General features: G+C 36.9%; 1 protein-coding gene across 1 annotated transcript in view; it reads left to right on the top strand.

Annotated features, from left to right (window-relative positions):
• LOC150104729 (lysosome membrane protein 2-like) overlaps nt 1-16,734 on the top strand; it is a 431,261-nt gene that overhangs the window by 357,057 nt on the left and 57,470 nt on the right. The window contains exon 11 of the mRNA XM_090395911.1: nt 8,573-8,624. Coding sequence (XP_090252037.1) covers nt 8,573-8,624 — 52 coding nt within the window. The remainder of the gene's footprint in view (nt 1-8,572; nt 8,625-16,734) is intronic.

The raw sequence follows: 16,734 nt of genomic DNA, 5'->3' as shown, positions 1-16,734 counted from the left end.
TTATTTTCAAGATCTAGTTGATTTCTCTGCTTATTTAAAATACTGTCAGCATAGATAAATCCAGTTTGTATGATGTATGAACTTGGAAAGGTCATTAATAAAGGATCAACAGTTTTATACAGTTTGGGGTAGTTTTCAGTAATATTTTTACTTGTCCAAAATCCACTGAAACTTTCTTTTCAGTGCTGTGATTTAGATTCTAGGTCCATCTTCATTCGAATAATTTTCTCTTGCAAATCCATATCCAAATCATTCCTATCACTCCTGCATCAAATGGGAACGTAATCCATTCTAGAACTTTCCTATCTTTGAGATCCTTGAATCTATTTTTAAAATCCTCTTTTAAGCATTTGAGGTAAGCTACATAAATAAGTTGGCATCTGAAAAATTTCCTCCACCTTCTTGTTCTAAACATGGCATATTTAGAAAGAAGTGAACATTTTTATGACCTAGTGAAGTTTTGAAGAGCATTAACTTTTCTTGAAATCCCAAAATAATTTTACCACTCTGTGTAATTGTTATGTCTTTGCCTTGCAATTTTTTTTTTGTGCTTCATTGAATTTTGAAAATATATAGCAAGGTAAATAGGTGGTTTATACACTGACTAAATTTAACAACAAATGATTGATTGCACTTGGATAGAAATTACCCCACTGAGTTATAAAGTTCTACAAGCCTTTGCAAACAGTTACCTTTTGACAACCATCTTACTGAAGTTGGTGAAGAAGAAATTGGTACAAATTTTCATCATTTTTTTTTTTTCACATAGCATAGCAAACAATCAGCTGTTAAGGGCACTTACTTTTATTTTATTTATTATCTTAATACAAATTTGCAAAACATCATTCAATTCTTCACTTATGTTTTTTGCAACAAGATGCCTATGTAAAACAAAATGTATTATTATTATTATTATTATTACGGGTATCTCCATGGAGTCAGTAGACTCATCGCGGGAGACCCAAACTAGCAAAACAATATCTGTCCTATCTCTTCTTGAATTCATTTACAGATGAAGAGCTCACAACAAAGTCAGGCAATGAATTCCACTCATTCACCACCCTCCAGGCAAAAAACCTTGTTCTGACACCTTTGTTAACCACACTCTTCTTTAATTTCCAGAGATGACCTCTTGTTCTTCCATCACTATCACACAGCTGAAACATTTCCCCTGCATCAATCCTATAAAAACCTTTTAGTAATTTGAATGTTTCTATCATATCCCCTCTTCTTCGCCTATCAACCAATCTCTGCAATCCACAAGCTCTCAATCTATCAACGTAGGGAACATTTTTTATATCACTCACCAACTTGGTCACTCTTCTCTGAACCCTCTCCACAGCCTCCTCATCTCCAAGGAATCCAGGTGACCAGACCTGAGCACAGTAATCCAAATGTGGAAGTATCAATGCTTTATAAAGGGGAATAATAACCTCTTTATCTCTGGATGTCAGTGTGTTCCTCAACAACCAAGTAATCCTATGTGCAATCTTGGACACCTTAGCAATGTGTCCTCTGAACTTCATCTCCATATCTACCAATACCCCTAAGTCCCTAGCCTCATCAATCTCTTGGAGTACCTTTCCATCTATGTAGTACACAGCTGGTAATCTTTTAATCCCAAAATGCAAGACTTTACACTTTTCCACATTGAACTGACATCCATTTTCTTTTGCCCATTTTACCAGCTTATTTAAATCCTCCTGCAAACTTTCAACATCAGCTTGATTTTTTATTGCACTACACAACTTTGCATCATCAGCAAACAACTGAATATCTCCCTTTAAGCCGTTTCCTATATCATTTATATACAAATTAAACAACATTGGCCCAAGCACAGAGCCCTGAGGCACACCACTGGTCACCTGCCTCATTCTGGACTCTGCTCCTCCATACACCACCTTATGGTATCTCTCCCTGAGCCATTCTCCTATCCATATCACCAATTTAATATCCATTCCCATCTGCTCCAATTTGCGTAACAGTGTTCTATGGGGTATCCTGTCAAAAGCCTTAGCAAAATCCAGAAGTACCACTGTGTAGCCAGTTCCTTTGTCCAACTCTGATGTTATTCTATTATGGATAGTTAATAGATTGCTAAGGCAGGATCTACCTTTAACAAAACCATGTTGGCCTCTATAGAGTATCATATCCTGATCCACCCATTCTTGAATTTTGTCTTTAACCAACTTTTCCAATACTTTTACCACTACTCCTGAGATGGTGATTGGTCTGTAATTCAATACTGCAGTTTTAGAGCCACCCTTATGCAAAGGAACCACTTTGCCTAACTTCCACTCCCTAGGGACCATACCAGAGTTCAAACTTAAATTAAATATCCAGGTAAGAGGGGTTGACAATTCATTTGCACATTCACGCAACACCCGAGCTGATATTCCATCTAAGCCTACCGCAGTGTTTGCATTTAAGTTTCGCAATATATTTAATACCTCTGATTCTTTAGCTTCAATTCTCACATTAGGTATTGCTATAGGTATAGAGATATCCTCACTTGGGTGATAGACTTTTGAGAAGTGATCACTCAGTAACTCGACTATTACATCTGATTTTGTCACCTCAATACCATCAGCACCCATTAAGGTTATCCTTCCGAAGTCATTCTTCCTCTTACTTGCCACATAGCGGAAGAACTCTTTGGGATTACCCTTGATCTCTTTGGCTAAGGTCTTCTCATAATCTGATTTAGCTTTTCTTACTATGCTGGTAACCTTCCTAGCTTGAGCCTTGTACTGCTCATGGGTGTCCTGATCGCCCTTCTCCTTGTAAATTCTCCATAACATTTTCTTTTTTTGTAGTTCAAGCTTGATACTACTGCTCATCCATCTAATGCCTGCCTTGTTTGACCTCCTGACCATGGGGACACAATCTGATATTGCTTTCCTCAGATATCCGCTGATTTTATCCCAAGCACTGCTAACATCTTTCCCTTGCAATATGTTCTGCCATGGGATGGCTGCAAGCTCACTCCGAAGCTTGTTATAATTGCCTAACCTGTAGTTTCGTACATACCCCTTCTTAATAGAAAAATCCACAGATTTTGCAACCTCCCAAGTCAATACCACATGATCGCTTTCACCAACTGGAGGTAACGAGGTCACCTTACTTATGCATATAACCTCTGAACCAATAACCAGGTCCAACACTCTCACACCACGTGTCCCTTCAGTTACGTGCTGTTTCAAGTAATTATCTCGTAGCAGATGTATGAACTCCATTTCCTTTTTGCTACGTGATATTTCCTCCTTCCAATTGATATCACCATAATTAAAATCCCCCATAATAATCACTAAGCCTTCACTCATTGCACTAAGTTGCTGATGCATGAATTCAATATCTCCCCCTGTACTATGGGGTATCCTGTTTGTACTGTTTGCACTTGAGAATTTTCTTTTTTAGATAAAGCTAAAAATCCTCTGTACTTACCAACTATACCCATTCTGTGATAATTATGATTATATTACTAAAGGGAATGTCATACTTTTCAAAATATACTCTTGCACACATCTAAAACTTATTTCACCTTTGGAGTCAGTTTTTAAAGATTTGGCAAAAAGCAATTAATCAGTTACTCCTTTTTTACTTGTACCATAATACCTTACATATTACATTAAAATATTTACCCTTCAACAGGGTAAAATATTTACCCTGGACATCATTTTATTTGACCATCCTGGAAATATTATTTGGACATCATTTGCCATCTTCTGTTTCACTGTATTATTACTAAATGGAATACTCTTTAAAAATAATTCTGCCATCTGATTATAGATGGCAGAATTATTTCTTCACCAAGAGTATGTGGCTTTTCATTCTTTACAATTAGGATATGATGCTTGTAGTCCAGCACAAGCTGCCAGTACTGCAGATGATTTTATAAAGGGCATAAGTGGTGTATGATTTAAATTTTTTTCCTTTATTGTCTTGAAATAATAATTATTATTATGTAACACCTCCAGGGAGTCCAAAGACTCGTTGAGGGATGGCACCTACTCTACAATTCTGTCTTTACCACACGATCCACCAACTACAATGAACCGCAACTACCATCATCATCAACATCATCATCTCCACCAACACTATCTACTGCCCATCATCACCACTAGTATTTTCACAGACAATCACAAGCATTCATGCCCACACGGGATTCGAACCCACGGCCTTTTGGATGGAGAGCAGATACGCTGACTTGATTATTTACCAACCAGGCTGGTAAATAATCAAGTTCTTTGTCACTTTTTTCATTATGCTGTTTTTTTTTTTTAAATGTTCTTTCATTTCTGAAGGTTTCATAGCATCATTGCTAAACGTTCCTCACCTAAAAGCCACATTGGTTTTGTTTCATTACTGAGAAAAAGCACAAACCTGAAATTTAAATATTCTGTTGAATATTGATGGCACTTTTATGATCAGATATGATCATTAGGAAATTTCTGTAAGAAATTATTTCAACACAGCTCAAACTCTTGCTCAAATAATTATTTTAATAAACTATTGCAACAAAATGAATAATCCACTCCCAAAAGCTGCAGAATGAAGATATCTAGTGACAATAGAAATAGCACTGACGTTTGATGACAGCAATGACAATAAAATGAAACTGAGCATGATCACAGAAAATCTCCTCGAACCCTAACTAAAATAATTCATTTATTATATAAGTAAAGTGGATATTAGATCCAGCATTATTTTAAAGCTGAATGTAGAAACTATGAAAGTTTCATAAAAATAAGTTGACTAGAGAGCTTACAGGAATGCACTACTAGCATTCATGAGTTGCCTTAGTGAAGACTACTTAGAAAACATAGGCACCACAAAGCGTTTATATATTCACTTTCTATTAGTCCATTTTGATAAGGTTTCACTGGCCTGACAGCTGTTTCAAACTGGTTGGTTCTCCTCAGAGACCAGGTACTGTTTAAGTAAAGCGCATCTCTAAAAATGAGGCGATTCCCCAGACCACTCTAAATGAGTGACCGAAGGACTGTCCAACACAGCATTGATTCCACTCAGTGACAGGCTCACCCTACCACTGAGCAGAACCAGGTGAAGGGCATTCACCGACATGGCCCCGATAGAGGCCACACCAGAAAATACTAATCCCCAGAGACTCAAATTGCTCCCTCAAGGCAAATCCCCCCCGGAATCTTAAGCTTCCTCCCCCTTATTGAGAGCCGATTTATAAGTAAAGGCGTCTCTAAAAATTAGGTGATCCCCAGATAGCGAATAATAATAGGACTCTAGTTTTGATGTAGTAAAAGGGTTTTTTTTTTTTTTTTTTTTTTTTTTTTTTCACCAGAGGTCAGGCCAATAATTGTTGTAACAGTTGGTCACTAACTTTATCAAACCATGTAGATTGTAGTGCAGCTTGTTTCTCTGTATATATGTGTATGCTCCAGATGATGACTTTGATATCAAGGTCAAAACGTCGAGTGTTCATTTTGGTTTATATTAAATTAAAGTTTTGCTCTAACATGGTAGCTGTCTCCATAATTTTCCATAATGTATTCTGATCACCATGTAAGCGTGAAAGAAAGGATAGAAGCCCTTCTGTCCTTCCATACCACTATTGCTGTATCTTCAATGATACAGCAATTGTGGTTGCCTAGTCAGTATTTAAAATAAGACCTGAGGTTTCTTATTAACAAATTATGACTAAGATCTTGTAGTATTACTGTCCTAATTATTATGAACTGTCAGAAAAAAATTATGTGGGCTGAATATAAGGCATTCATATTATTGAGATTAGGGTGGTTGATTAGAATTTCACAGGCTTCTTTAAATTTACGTTCATACCAGTTGGTGTGATGTAAGGAACAGATGTTGTTATAGTTATTTTGTGTCAAGTATCTTGAGTATAATCAGAAATGCTAGGTTTACCATAGTTATTAAATTTAATGTGTCATTTATATTCCTTTTTCCAGATACATCCAGTTTTGCTACATAAGGCAGCTTACAGGTACACTGAATACTATTATTATCATTATTATTATTAACATCCAACCTCCATGGAGTCAGAGACTCATCATGGGAGGTACACACTATTGCATACAATGCTTCTCCAACCATGCCTTAAACTGATTCAATGGGTCTACATTCATAACACACTGAGACAATGCATTCCAATCACCAACCACTCTCCATGTAAAGAACCTGCTACTCACTCCTCAGCTCACACCCTACTTATGCAGTTTCCAGTGATTGCCTCTTGTTATATCCCCTCTCCCATTCTATGAAACATCTCTTCCATGTCAATCTGATAACAACTCCTGACTAGCTTATATGTCTTGATCATATCCCCCTTCCTCCTCCTCCTCCTCCTCCTCACAAGGCATTGCAGTTTATATTCTCTCAGTCTGTTCTCATACTCCACATTCCAAAGACCACTGTCCACCATTGTGAATCACCTCTGGATCCTTTCTAACATATCCCTGTCACCATGAAAACCTGGCAACCAAATCTCTGCACAATAATCCATGTGAGGCCTGATCAAGGCCTTATACAGAAATAAAGAAGTTATCATCATAACTTCTTTATTTCTGCATGTCAAGGGCCCTTTGCATTATTGCCACCACTGATGTGACATGTGCAAATGGAGTTGAATATGAATAATGGTGATTTGGATTGGAGGGTAGCTGTTGGAGGAGTTGGGTCAGGAGAAGGACTCAGCTGCACCACAAGGCTCAGTACTGGTCCTCTGTTGTTTAATTTGTACATCAATGATACAGTAAATGATTTGATAGAAAGTGTTCAGTTGTGTCCTGTGGACGCTAAACAGAGAAGACTGATGGTAAATGAATGTGATGTAGAGATCCTGCAGGAAGACTAATAGACTAACATTATTGGCATAGGTAATTGACTGCCAGCATAGTGTGCCAAATGTAATGTGATGCAATTTGGAAAGAAGTGGTCACAAACTGTGTACTGTATTGATGGAACTGAACTCCAGGAAACTGATAAAGCCATGGACTTTATTGTGATTGTGGAACAGGGAGTTGAAGTTTAGAGGGCACATTGTGAAGGTAACCAAAACAGCACATCAGATTGCATGGTTATTGAAGAACACATCAACAAGCAGGGATACAGAGGTTATTGTTCTTCTATATAAGGCTTTAATAAGGCCATATCTGGACTACTGTGCACAGATCTGGATTCCCAGATCTGTGATTGCTCAAAAACTATCTGATAGGCAAAAAAAAAAAAAAATAGACACGATACAAGAATTTAAGTTATTAAAGGGGCTTTATAGGATTGACACCAAAGACATTTTTCAGTACATGACAAGAAGGGAGGAGAACAAGGGATCACCAGTGGAAGTTGTCTAAAAGTATGGTTAGCAAGGATGGTAGGAGTAGATGTTTAGCTTGGAGGGTAGTGAATGGGTAGAATGGGTTGCCATAGGTGGTTGTGAGTTCTACATTAGTGAATTAAGGAAAGGTTTGATAGACTTGATTATATGAATAATGGATCTCCTGCAATGAGTCTTCTGACTCCAAGTAGATACCTGTATAATAATAATAATAAAAGGCAACATCTAGACATCTGTACAGATCTAGTGACCTGGATTTTTGGGAATGAAGAAAAGGTGAAGAGGATCCAGAGGTGAGTGATCAAGATGGTTGGAGGTATATGGAATGGTCCTTATGGTTGCCAACCCATATCTTACTGAACACATAGTTCAGTAAGATATGGGTTGGGAACAGCCTTCGTTAAAGTTTTGTTTATCCATATAAGCCTTCTCAGACAACAGCAATCTTGTTCCTGACAGACTATCTTAGGACTACAGTTACACCTGTTAGACAAGCAATATCAGTTATTTCTCCTCTAATTAAACACTCAGGATATCTCATTTCTTGTGAAACCAGTCAGCTCTACTGTTTCCAAAATCATGGTTCCAGCCAGATGGGGATCCACAATAAACCATTTATTGAACTCAGAAAGATCCTTTGTTTTTCATGTTGTGACAATTACTGATCAACAGCATTCTTAAATAGTTGCCTAGAACATGTGGTGATGCCCATGACTGAGTATTTTACACACACACACTGCATGAGTTATGTTTATGTATATCTGCATAAAGGTTTCTTAATTCAGTGGCTGGCATGTGTACAATAGGTTAAGTTTGTAATATTTTTGTAAGTGAGATTCACATTAAAAAAAATCGTTCTTTCAGTGCTCTTCAGAATACCTGTACTCAGTGTCATGATTTCTAAAGGAGAACAGTAAGCATAACTTAACCCATACTGGACCTAACTTGACCAAACCCCACCCATGGTACAGTACTATAGATCTTCAATTTTTCATAGGCCGGATCGATGAAAAAAAAAAATATATAAAATAAAATAATACTAATAACTGGCTGCAAAGACTTGTACATTGTTTATATAGGAAGAAGATGTAAATTTATGTTGACTGCAAATAGTATGATACCACTTAGTAAACTATGCTTTTCAAAAATTTCATTTTCAGGTGACAAACCGCTATTATACCATAAAATGTGCTAATTTCTATTCAGATAAATAATATGCATTCTAAATCAATTATTCCATTTCAGGCAACTGGAGAATGCTGGAGATAGAATCTTACCCATCATTTGGTTTCAAGAGGTAAGAATGTATTCATGTAAGAAATATATGCTATTAAAACTGATGTTATAATGTTTCTGGCATCCTTACACAATTCTGGACTAGACAGTACAGAGATTAGTAATTCCCTAAACTGGTCTGAACAAAAGCCTCTATGTGGTGAAACCACCGCCTTATCATATCAATAATACTGTGTGGTCTTGGCATCTCTTGAAATTCAAATCCCTGACAACTCATATCCCAAATCTCATTTAAGCACACTGTTCCCAATATAGTATATATACATTATACATAAGCTTCCACAAATTAAGGAACAAATTTTAAAAAAAATCACAATAACTCAAAAATTGTATGATGAATATGCAATTCGGCAAAAAGAAATATGACATGAGATGTGAAATACCCACAAAAATTGTAAATAAATAGTTTAATTCAGAAACAAATGGATACATGAAGACAATGGTCAAAAACATGATGTCAAAATGACATTGTCAAATTGGCTCAATAAGGAATGTGGTCACCTCTCACAGAAATACAGTGCTCACAACAATGCATCACACTTTTATAATTGTGTTCATCAGCTTATTTGGTAATAACAACAATTGTTCCTGTAAAGCTCTCCTAAATCTCTCAAGGTTTTGGGAAGGGAGGGATTGAGAGCAGCAATATGTCTACCTAGAGCATCCCAGACATGCTCAATAGGATTAAGGTTGACCTGGCTGACCAGTCCATATGTATGATAGTCTCTTCTTTAAGATATTGGTTCACAAGCTTTGCTTGATGAGGATAAGCTTTATCATCTTGTATGATAAATGTCTCCCCATCACATCCGCATATGGATGAACATGGGATACAGGACATCATTGCTATAAGTTTCAGCATTCATAGTTTCCCATAGGAAGCAAATACAGATCAGTGATTTACCCAACAAGATGCCTCCCCAAACTACCACACTAACTTCACCATAAATGTCTCTTTTGCAGATATTAGAGGAATGATAACATGTCCCTGGTTCTCTCCAGATCACAGCATGCATGGTATCGCTTAGCAGAGCAAATCAGGACTCATCTGTAAACAGTATGACCCCCCCCATTGGTCTTGGGTCCAATTGATGTGGAGCCTGGCCCATTTCCAATGCTCTTTCCTGTAGCATGGGGATGGGGCACACAGACTACTAGTTGCTTAGCATACAGACCACCTTTATTGAAGACTTTTATGCACAATGGAAGCAGATACCAATGTTCTCTGGCCAGTGAGGTCAGATCATAGCTGATTTGGGTTAGCACTACTGTTTAAGCAACCAGTTTGACTGGAGATATTGGTGACCCACTGCAGTTGCAGCATGTGGTCTTTCTATACTGTATCTCTAGAATGTGGTGTGTAATTGTTGGAATTGGTTCCACAGTCTGTGAACGACAGAATAACTCGTATGCTACCATCTGGTAACCTCTGCCCATCTTTGGCCAACCTGTAGTCTTATAATAGCTTGCCACTGAATGATGTCTTGCAGCTATATCCAAGAATTTTGCTATCATGAAATGTCTTGTTCTTACTCCAAACATGAAATGAAAAACTGCTTCAAAATGTCCATAATGTACTTGACTCTCATGTTTTTTTCCTTCCCCCCTCTCCCTGAGTTATAGCAATTTTTCTCTTTGTTCCTTAATTTATGGAAACCAGTGTATATATCTTTCAGTACTTTTCTTACAATATGTTTTCCTAACTTAAAAGTTCTTGTTGACTACCATCCCCATCACCTAATTCTCATCAAAATGCTACAGTACTGATGAGAGTGAGAATGCTGGTGCAGAGTTCTACCAATACAATTCAAGTGAAAAACCTCATGCTTACAGACATTAAAACATTACACTCACTCACCTGTCCATGCTACCAAATTATTTGAATAATCCAGCAGGGACGTGACAGCAACATTACTTAATTCTCCCCAATTTTACACCATCTGCAAACAACTGATTATCCTTCTTCAGCATATATAATGTCATTAATGAATGAGGTGAACAGCTACACCTTAACGGTTCAACTACACCTCACCCTCTTGCTCACAGTTTCCTTTCATAACTTCCAGGGATGGCTCCCTTGTCCTCGCTCCTTCCCCCATTCCACCAAGCAGAAGAACTCCCCAGTGTCAACCCTGTAAATACCTCTCAACAGTTTTAAAGTCTTACAGTCTCAATGATATCACCTCTCCTTCTTCTATCCACACTCTGCAGTCCACATTCCCTCAGCCTGTCTTCATAAGTAACTTTGTACAGTCCTGATACCATCTTTGTTATCCACCTCTGCACCCTTTCCACAGTTAATATATCTCCTTCAAATCCTGGGGACAAAATTTCAGAACAATAGTTCAAATGTGGTCTGATCAGGCTTCATACAATGGAATGACAACTCCTTTATCTCTGCAGGTCAGTGTCCTTCTCAGTATTGCAGCAATTCTCTGGGTTATGTTCCCTGAATATTTCAGGTTTCTATCAGTTATCACCTCCAGATCCCTTGTCACCACCCTCTACTTCCTCTATTACAGTTCCTCCAACAGAGTATGAAGCCTCCCATCGATGTATCCCAGATTTTATATTTTGCTGCATTAAACTGAAACTCCCATTCATTTGCCCATCTGTCTAGTTTATTCAAATCCTCTTGCAGGGCTACCACATCTGCACTATTACTAATAACCCCTCCCAGCTTCACATCATCTGAACAACTGAATAACCCCTGCAATCCATTTACAATATCATTGATATAAAGGTAAAACAATACAGGTCCCAGTACCAAGTCCTGTGGGATCCCACTTGTAACCTTCTGCCTCCTTCATAATGGTCCCCCATACACAGCTCTCTCTGATACTTATTAGATAGCCAATCCTGAATCTAGTTCACTAACCTAACATCTAAACCCATGTGCTGCAACTTAAATATCAGCTTATCATGTGGTATCCTGTCAAATGCCCTTTGTAAAATAAATAAAAAAAAAAAAAAGGCAAAATATTCCTTTCCGTCATTAGCCGCTCTTGTCACTTTATTATAAAAGGCAATCATATTACTAAAGCAAGAGCACCCCTTAACAAATTCATTCTGACTCTCATAGATAACATTACTCCCATCTGCTCAATGCTGTGTATGGTCCCTCACTAATTTCTCCCAAGATCTTAACAACTACTGATGAAACACAAACTGGTCTATAGTTTGACACTTCCAGTCTGCTACCACCATTATGTAATGGCATTATCTTGCCCTCCTCCCACTCCTTGGCCAGACTTTCATTGAAAAGCCAGGTCAAGGGAGCTGTCCTTGACTGGGAGTGATAAACATTACTGATAGTACTGATGTTTTGGCTCTTAAAGAGGATTTGAAAAAATCTGGATAGGTAGGGTAGGCACATGAATGGGGGATAACAGTATAATGCAACTAAATATAAGGTTTTAAAATTTGGGATCCACAGATGAGATGCTTCATACTCACTTGGTGGTGTTATACTGGAAGGGAATCAAGGGATCTTGGGGTAATTTTAAATAGATATTTGAAGTTCAGAGGACATATTGCAAAGATTTTGAAAACATCTCACAGAATTGCTGCAATATTGAGAAGGACATTAGCTACAAGAAATAAACATCTGGTGGCCCCATTGTTTTAAACTTTGATTAGACCACATATGAGCATCTGAATTTCTGTGCTCAGATCTGCTCACAAAGATCTGAAGGAAGGGGGGGATGAAGTAGCCTTGGAAAGTGTTCAGAGATGGATAACAAACAAGATGTCAGCACTATACAATGTTGATTTTGAGGATAGAGTTGTGGCATGAAGAATGAATGCAAAATGAATAGAATGCAAATAGGTGATATCATTGAAACAATTACACTGTTAACATGGACAACAAAAGATGCAAGAGTGATTACCATATTAACACTGCAGAGATTTTTCATATTGTAAATAGAGGGTGCAGAGACAAAGAATAAAAATGATATCAGGACTGTACAGTGTTTGTTTTCAGGATAGACTGAAGGCATGCAAGTTCCATGCTTTGGTGGAGAGAAAATGATAGGGGAAGGGGATATGATTGAAACATTTAAGCTGCTGAAACGTTATCAGATTGACACTGGGGAGATTTTTCTTATGATAGCATGAGAGGAAGGAACAAGGACAAGGGGGGCATCACTGGAAGTTACAAAAGGAAGTATTGGATAATTGGGTGAGAAGTAGGTTTATTGTATGGAGAGTGGTATGGAATGTATTACCTGAGCATAGAATGCATTACCTGAGAGAGTTGTGGAAGTGCAAATAGTGAATTAGTTTAAGTAGTAGTACAATGGACTTTGTGCTGTCTAGCATTGACCTCCTGCAATGAGTCTTGTGAGTTCATGGGGATATTTCAATAATAATAATAATAATGAAATACATGATGATCCCAGGATTTATTCCTTAAAGATTGATTTATCCCTTCATCCAAATGAAGGGATTGAATGCACAGAAATAAAAATTGTATACAATTATGCTTATTAAATGCCAGAGAGAAAAATTATCGTTAGAATTTATTGTTTGTTATTATTATTATTTCATATGGTAGAAAAAAGGGAAGCAACAAGGATAATAGGGCATTCTTTGTTTGCAAAAGGAAGTACTAAGTAAAAGGATGAGAAGTAAGTTTTTTGCGTGTATATTGGTAGGAGCAGGGCATGCTTTTATTATTATTATTATTATCCTAAGACCCCATGGAGTCATCTAGTAGGTCCCTTTTGTCATGTACACATCTCATCATACCATGCCTTAAACACATTCAAATTCTCTACAGACACCATACTCTCAGGCAATGGATTCCAATCATTCATAACTCTCCATGCAAAAAAAACTCTGCTTCTCACTTCCTTGCTGATACCTTCCTTATACAGCTTCCAGGGATGACCACTTGTTTTCCCATAGTCTTCTACCATTTTATGAAAAACCTCTTAAACATTAATCCTATAACAACACCTTACTAACTGGTACATCTCTCTCATATCGCTCCTCTTCCTCCTATCCACTAGACTCTGTAAATTGCATTGTCTTAACCTTTCTTCATATTCAACATTCCAGAGATCAGAAACTATTTTGGTTAATTGCCTCTAGACTCTCTCTCTCCAACATCTCCTCATCCTTTTGAAAACCAGATGATCAAATCTGTGCACAATAGTCCATATGTGGCCTAATCAGAGCTTTATACAGAATCTCCTTACTTCTGCAAGTCAGTGTTCTCCACATCATTGCCAGAAGTCGTGTTGTCCTCGCGGTTTCGGTAATATGTTCTCTAAATTTCAGATTCTTATCTACCATCACCCCAGGACCTCTTATTTCCTCCACCTCCAACAATATATCTGCACCAAAAGTAAATTTTACATCCCATCTTTGTTTACCAAATTTTAAAATCTTACATTTCGTAACATGCCTCCGTAGTGCAATTGGGAGAATGAATGGTACATTGCACCCATCGATTGGAAAAACCTAAGTTTGATTCTCGTCATGACAGGAGAAATCTTAATATGGTTTTTTTTCAATTGAAGGTGAGTTAGCTGATCTCATACAGAAGTAGCAGTGTTTTTCTCCCAGAAACTTGGGTTTTATCATCACATACAGACATATTGACCTTCAGAACACACGCAATTTACAAACAAAAGATACTAGTGGTGGTGTTGGTGGTGGGCAGTAGATGATGTTGGTATAGATCAGGCCTGCACAACATACGTGCTGCATGCGATCCACAATGCTATTTATTTTTGCCCGTCTGCCTGATTGAATTATTTAATCATATGGGGGAATATGAAATTAGATGATTTTTTCCTAGCATTGAATTAAATTTTTACTAAAACTCTGAATGTTTACATTCAGGCGATTAATGTCAAAATCATGTTTCTTTCAACTCGACAATAAATTGCATTTGGAGTTATTCCCACTGTTGTATTTAATAACAAATTATTACAATCGCTTTGAGGTTTTGTTAACACTAGTATCGCTGTGGGGTTACATCAAAGTTACATCAAAGTTACATCTCCATGATAATGACTTGATGTCTACGAACGAGAATGAATCGTATTACACAAAGTTGGCCGTTCCTTGACTGGCTTTGGCAATGTAGTGGTTGGTTGTAGCTGGAACAATACATTACATAACTGTTATCATAACCTGCATTATTGTGAGTTTTTCATCATTAGTTTTTTTGTAATTAATATTGTCAATCTCAACACACAATGAGTGTAAGTAAAAAGCGTAAAATAGATTTGGAACATCACGCATTTAACCCTGAGTGGACAAACAAATATTTTTTTTACATTGTTTAAGGACAAAATAGTGTGCATTGTTTGGCGGGAATCTATTGCTATGCCGAAAGAGTACAATCTGAGACGTCATTTTGAATCAAAACATCCTAACCTTGGCAAGTTGGATGCAGGTGAAAAGCAAATAAAAGCAGCAAAGTTATTGAAAGTCCTTAGGAGTGAGCAACAAGCCTTTAAAAAAGTGACATCTACAAATGAAGTTGCCACAAAGGTAAGCTTAAAAATATCACAAGAAATAGTTTGTGCTGGCAAATCATTTACTGAGGGAGAGTTGATAAAAAAGTGTCTGATGATTGCCATTTCCGAATATTGCCGAGGATCTTAAAGATAACCTGCAAAAATCGGCTAGTGAATTTGTCTATTATTTGCTTGCTATGGATGAAAGTACTGATGCGAAAGATACTGCACAGCTTTTAATATATTTAATATATGTAACAGGCATTAATAAGAATTTTGAGGTGACAGAGGAGCTAGCTGGTTTGTGTTCAATGAAAGGAAGAACAACAGGAAAGGAGATCGTAGAAAATGTAAAGATGCATGTAACCAAAAAACTATCCTTAAATTTCAAGAATTTAGTAGCAGTTTGCATTGATGGTGCCCCATTTATGCATGGAAAAAATGTTGGTGCTGTAACATTTATTGAACAGTATGCAGGTAAACCATTGAGAAAATTTCACTGCCTAATTCATCAGCAGGTGTTATATTCAAAGGTTTTGCAGTTTGATCATGTGATTAAAGTAGTATTTGCTCTGGTCAACTATATTCAAGGTCGGGGTTTGAAACACAGAATGTTTCAGGTGTTTCTAGAAGAAAATGATGCTGAGTACAGGGATCTACCATACCACACTGATGTATATTTGTTGAGCAGTGGTAAAGTTTTGTCATGCTTTGTTGCTCTAAAAAATGAACTAGTTGAATTTTTGGAATCTCAAGAAGATATGGAAAAATTCCCAGAAATAATGGATGATGAATGGAATCAAGATTTATTTTTCTTGTGTAACATTTTGGGTCACTTGAATGACTTTAACTTACAGCTTCAAGTTAAAAATAAGTTTGTTTTTCAGTTAATGTTTCTTATAAAGGCATTCAAAATGAAATTAAGTTTGTTTGAAAATCAACTTGCTAAGGGAGATGTGTCACATTTCTTAACTTGTTGACAGAATCTTCCATCAGAATATCATTCAATGGTGTGTGGAAAATATAAGAAGCACATATTACTTCTAAGTGAGGAGTTTCAGAAAAGAATGCCATTGAGTAATGAAGATGAAGTCCACATAAAAGTGATTGAGGATCCATTTTCTGTTGAAGCAGGAAATCTACCTGTCAAACTCCAGATAGAAGTTATCGATCTCCAGTGTTCTGAAAACTATTGCGTCAAGCATAGGGAGAGTACTTTACAAGAGTTTTATTCTATCCTGGATCAGAATAAATTTAAAAGTTTGTTGGATACTGCCTACCAGGTATTTTGTATTGTTGGGAACACATATACTTGTGAACAAACATTTTCAGTCATGAACTTGAGCAAAACCAAACAGCATTCATCTTTAAGTGATATCAATTTAGAGGCCATATTAAGAATGGGCACTTCAAACATGACACCAAACTTTGATAAAATAGTGGCAACAAAGAAATGCAATGTGTCACATTGTGACATTCAGTCACTGATATTTCACTGAGAATAAGTGTGATATTCTCAGTGAAATTATTAGTAAACTGTGTTTATATTTAAGTGGTTTTTATTGAGAAATTTTGCAGCTATATCTGTTTGTAAATAATTTTGATTATAATTTTAATTGTAACTAAAAATTTAAA

Source organism: Typopeltis vanoorti, chromosome 7 (assembly GCF_054136105.1).
Source record: "Typopeltis vanoorti isolate ZY-2024b chromosome 7, IOZ_Tvanoo_1.0, whole genome shotgun sequence".
Classification (NCBI taxonomy): Eukaryota; Metazoa; Arthropoda; class Arachnida; order Uropygi; family Thelyphonidae; genus Typopeltis; species Typopeltis vanoorti.
Note: the sequence above shows the minus strand (reverse complement) of the source record. Positions and strands in the feature narration are given on the sequence as shown.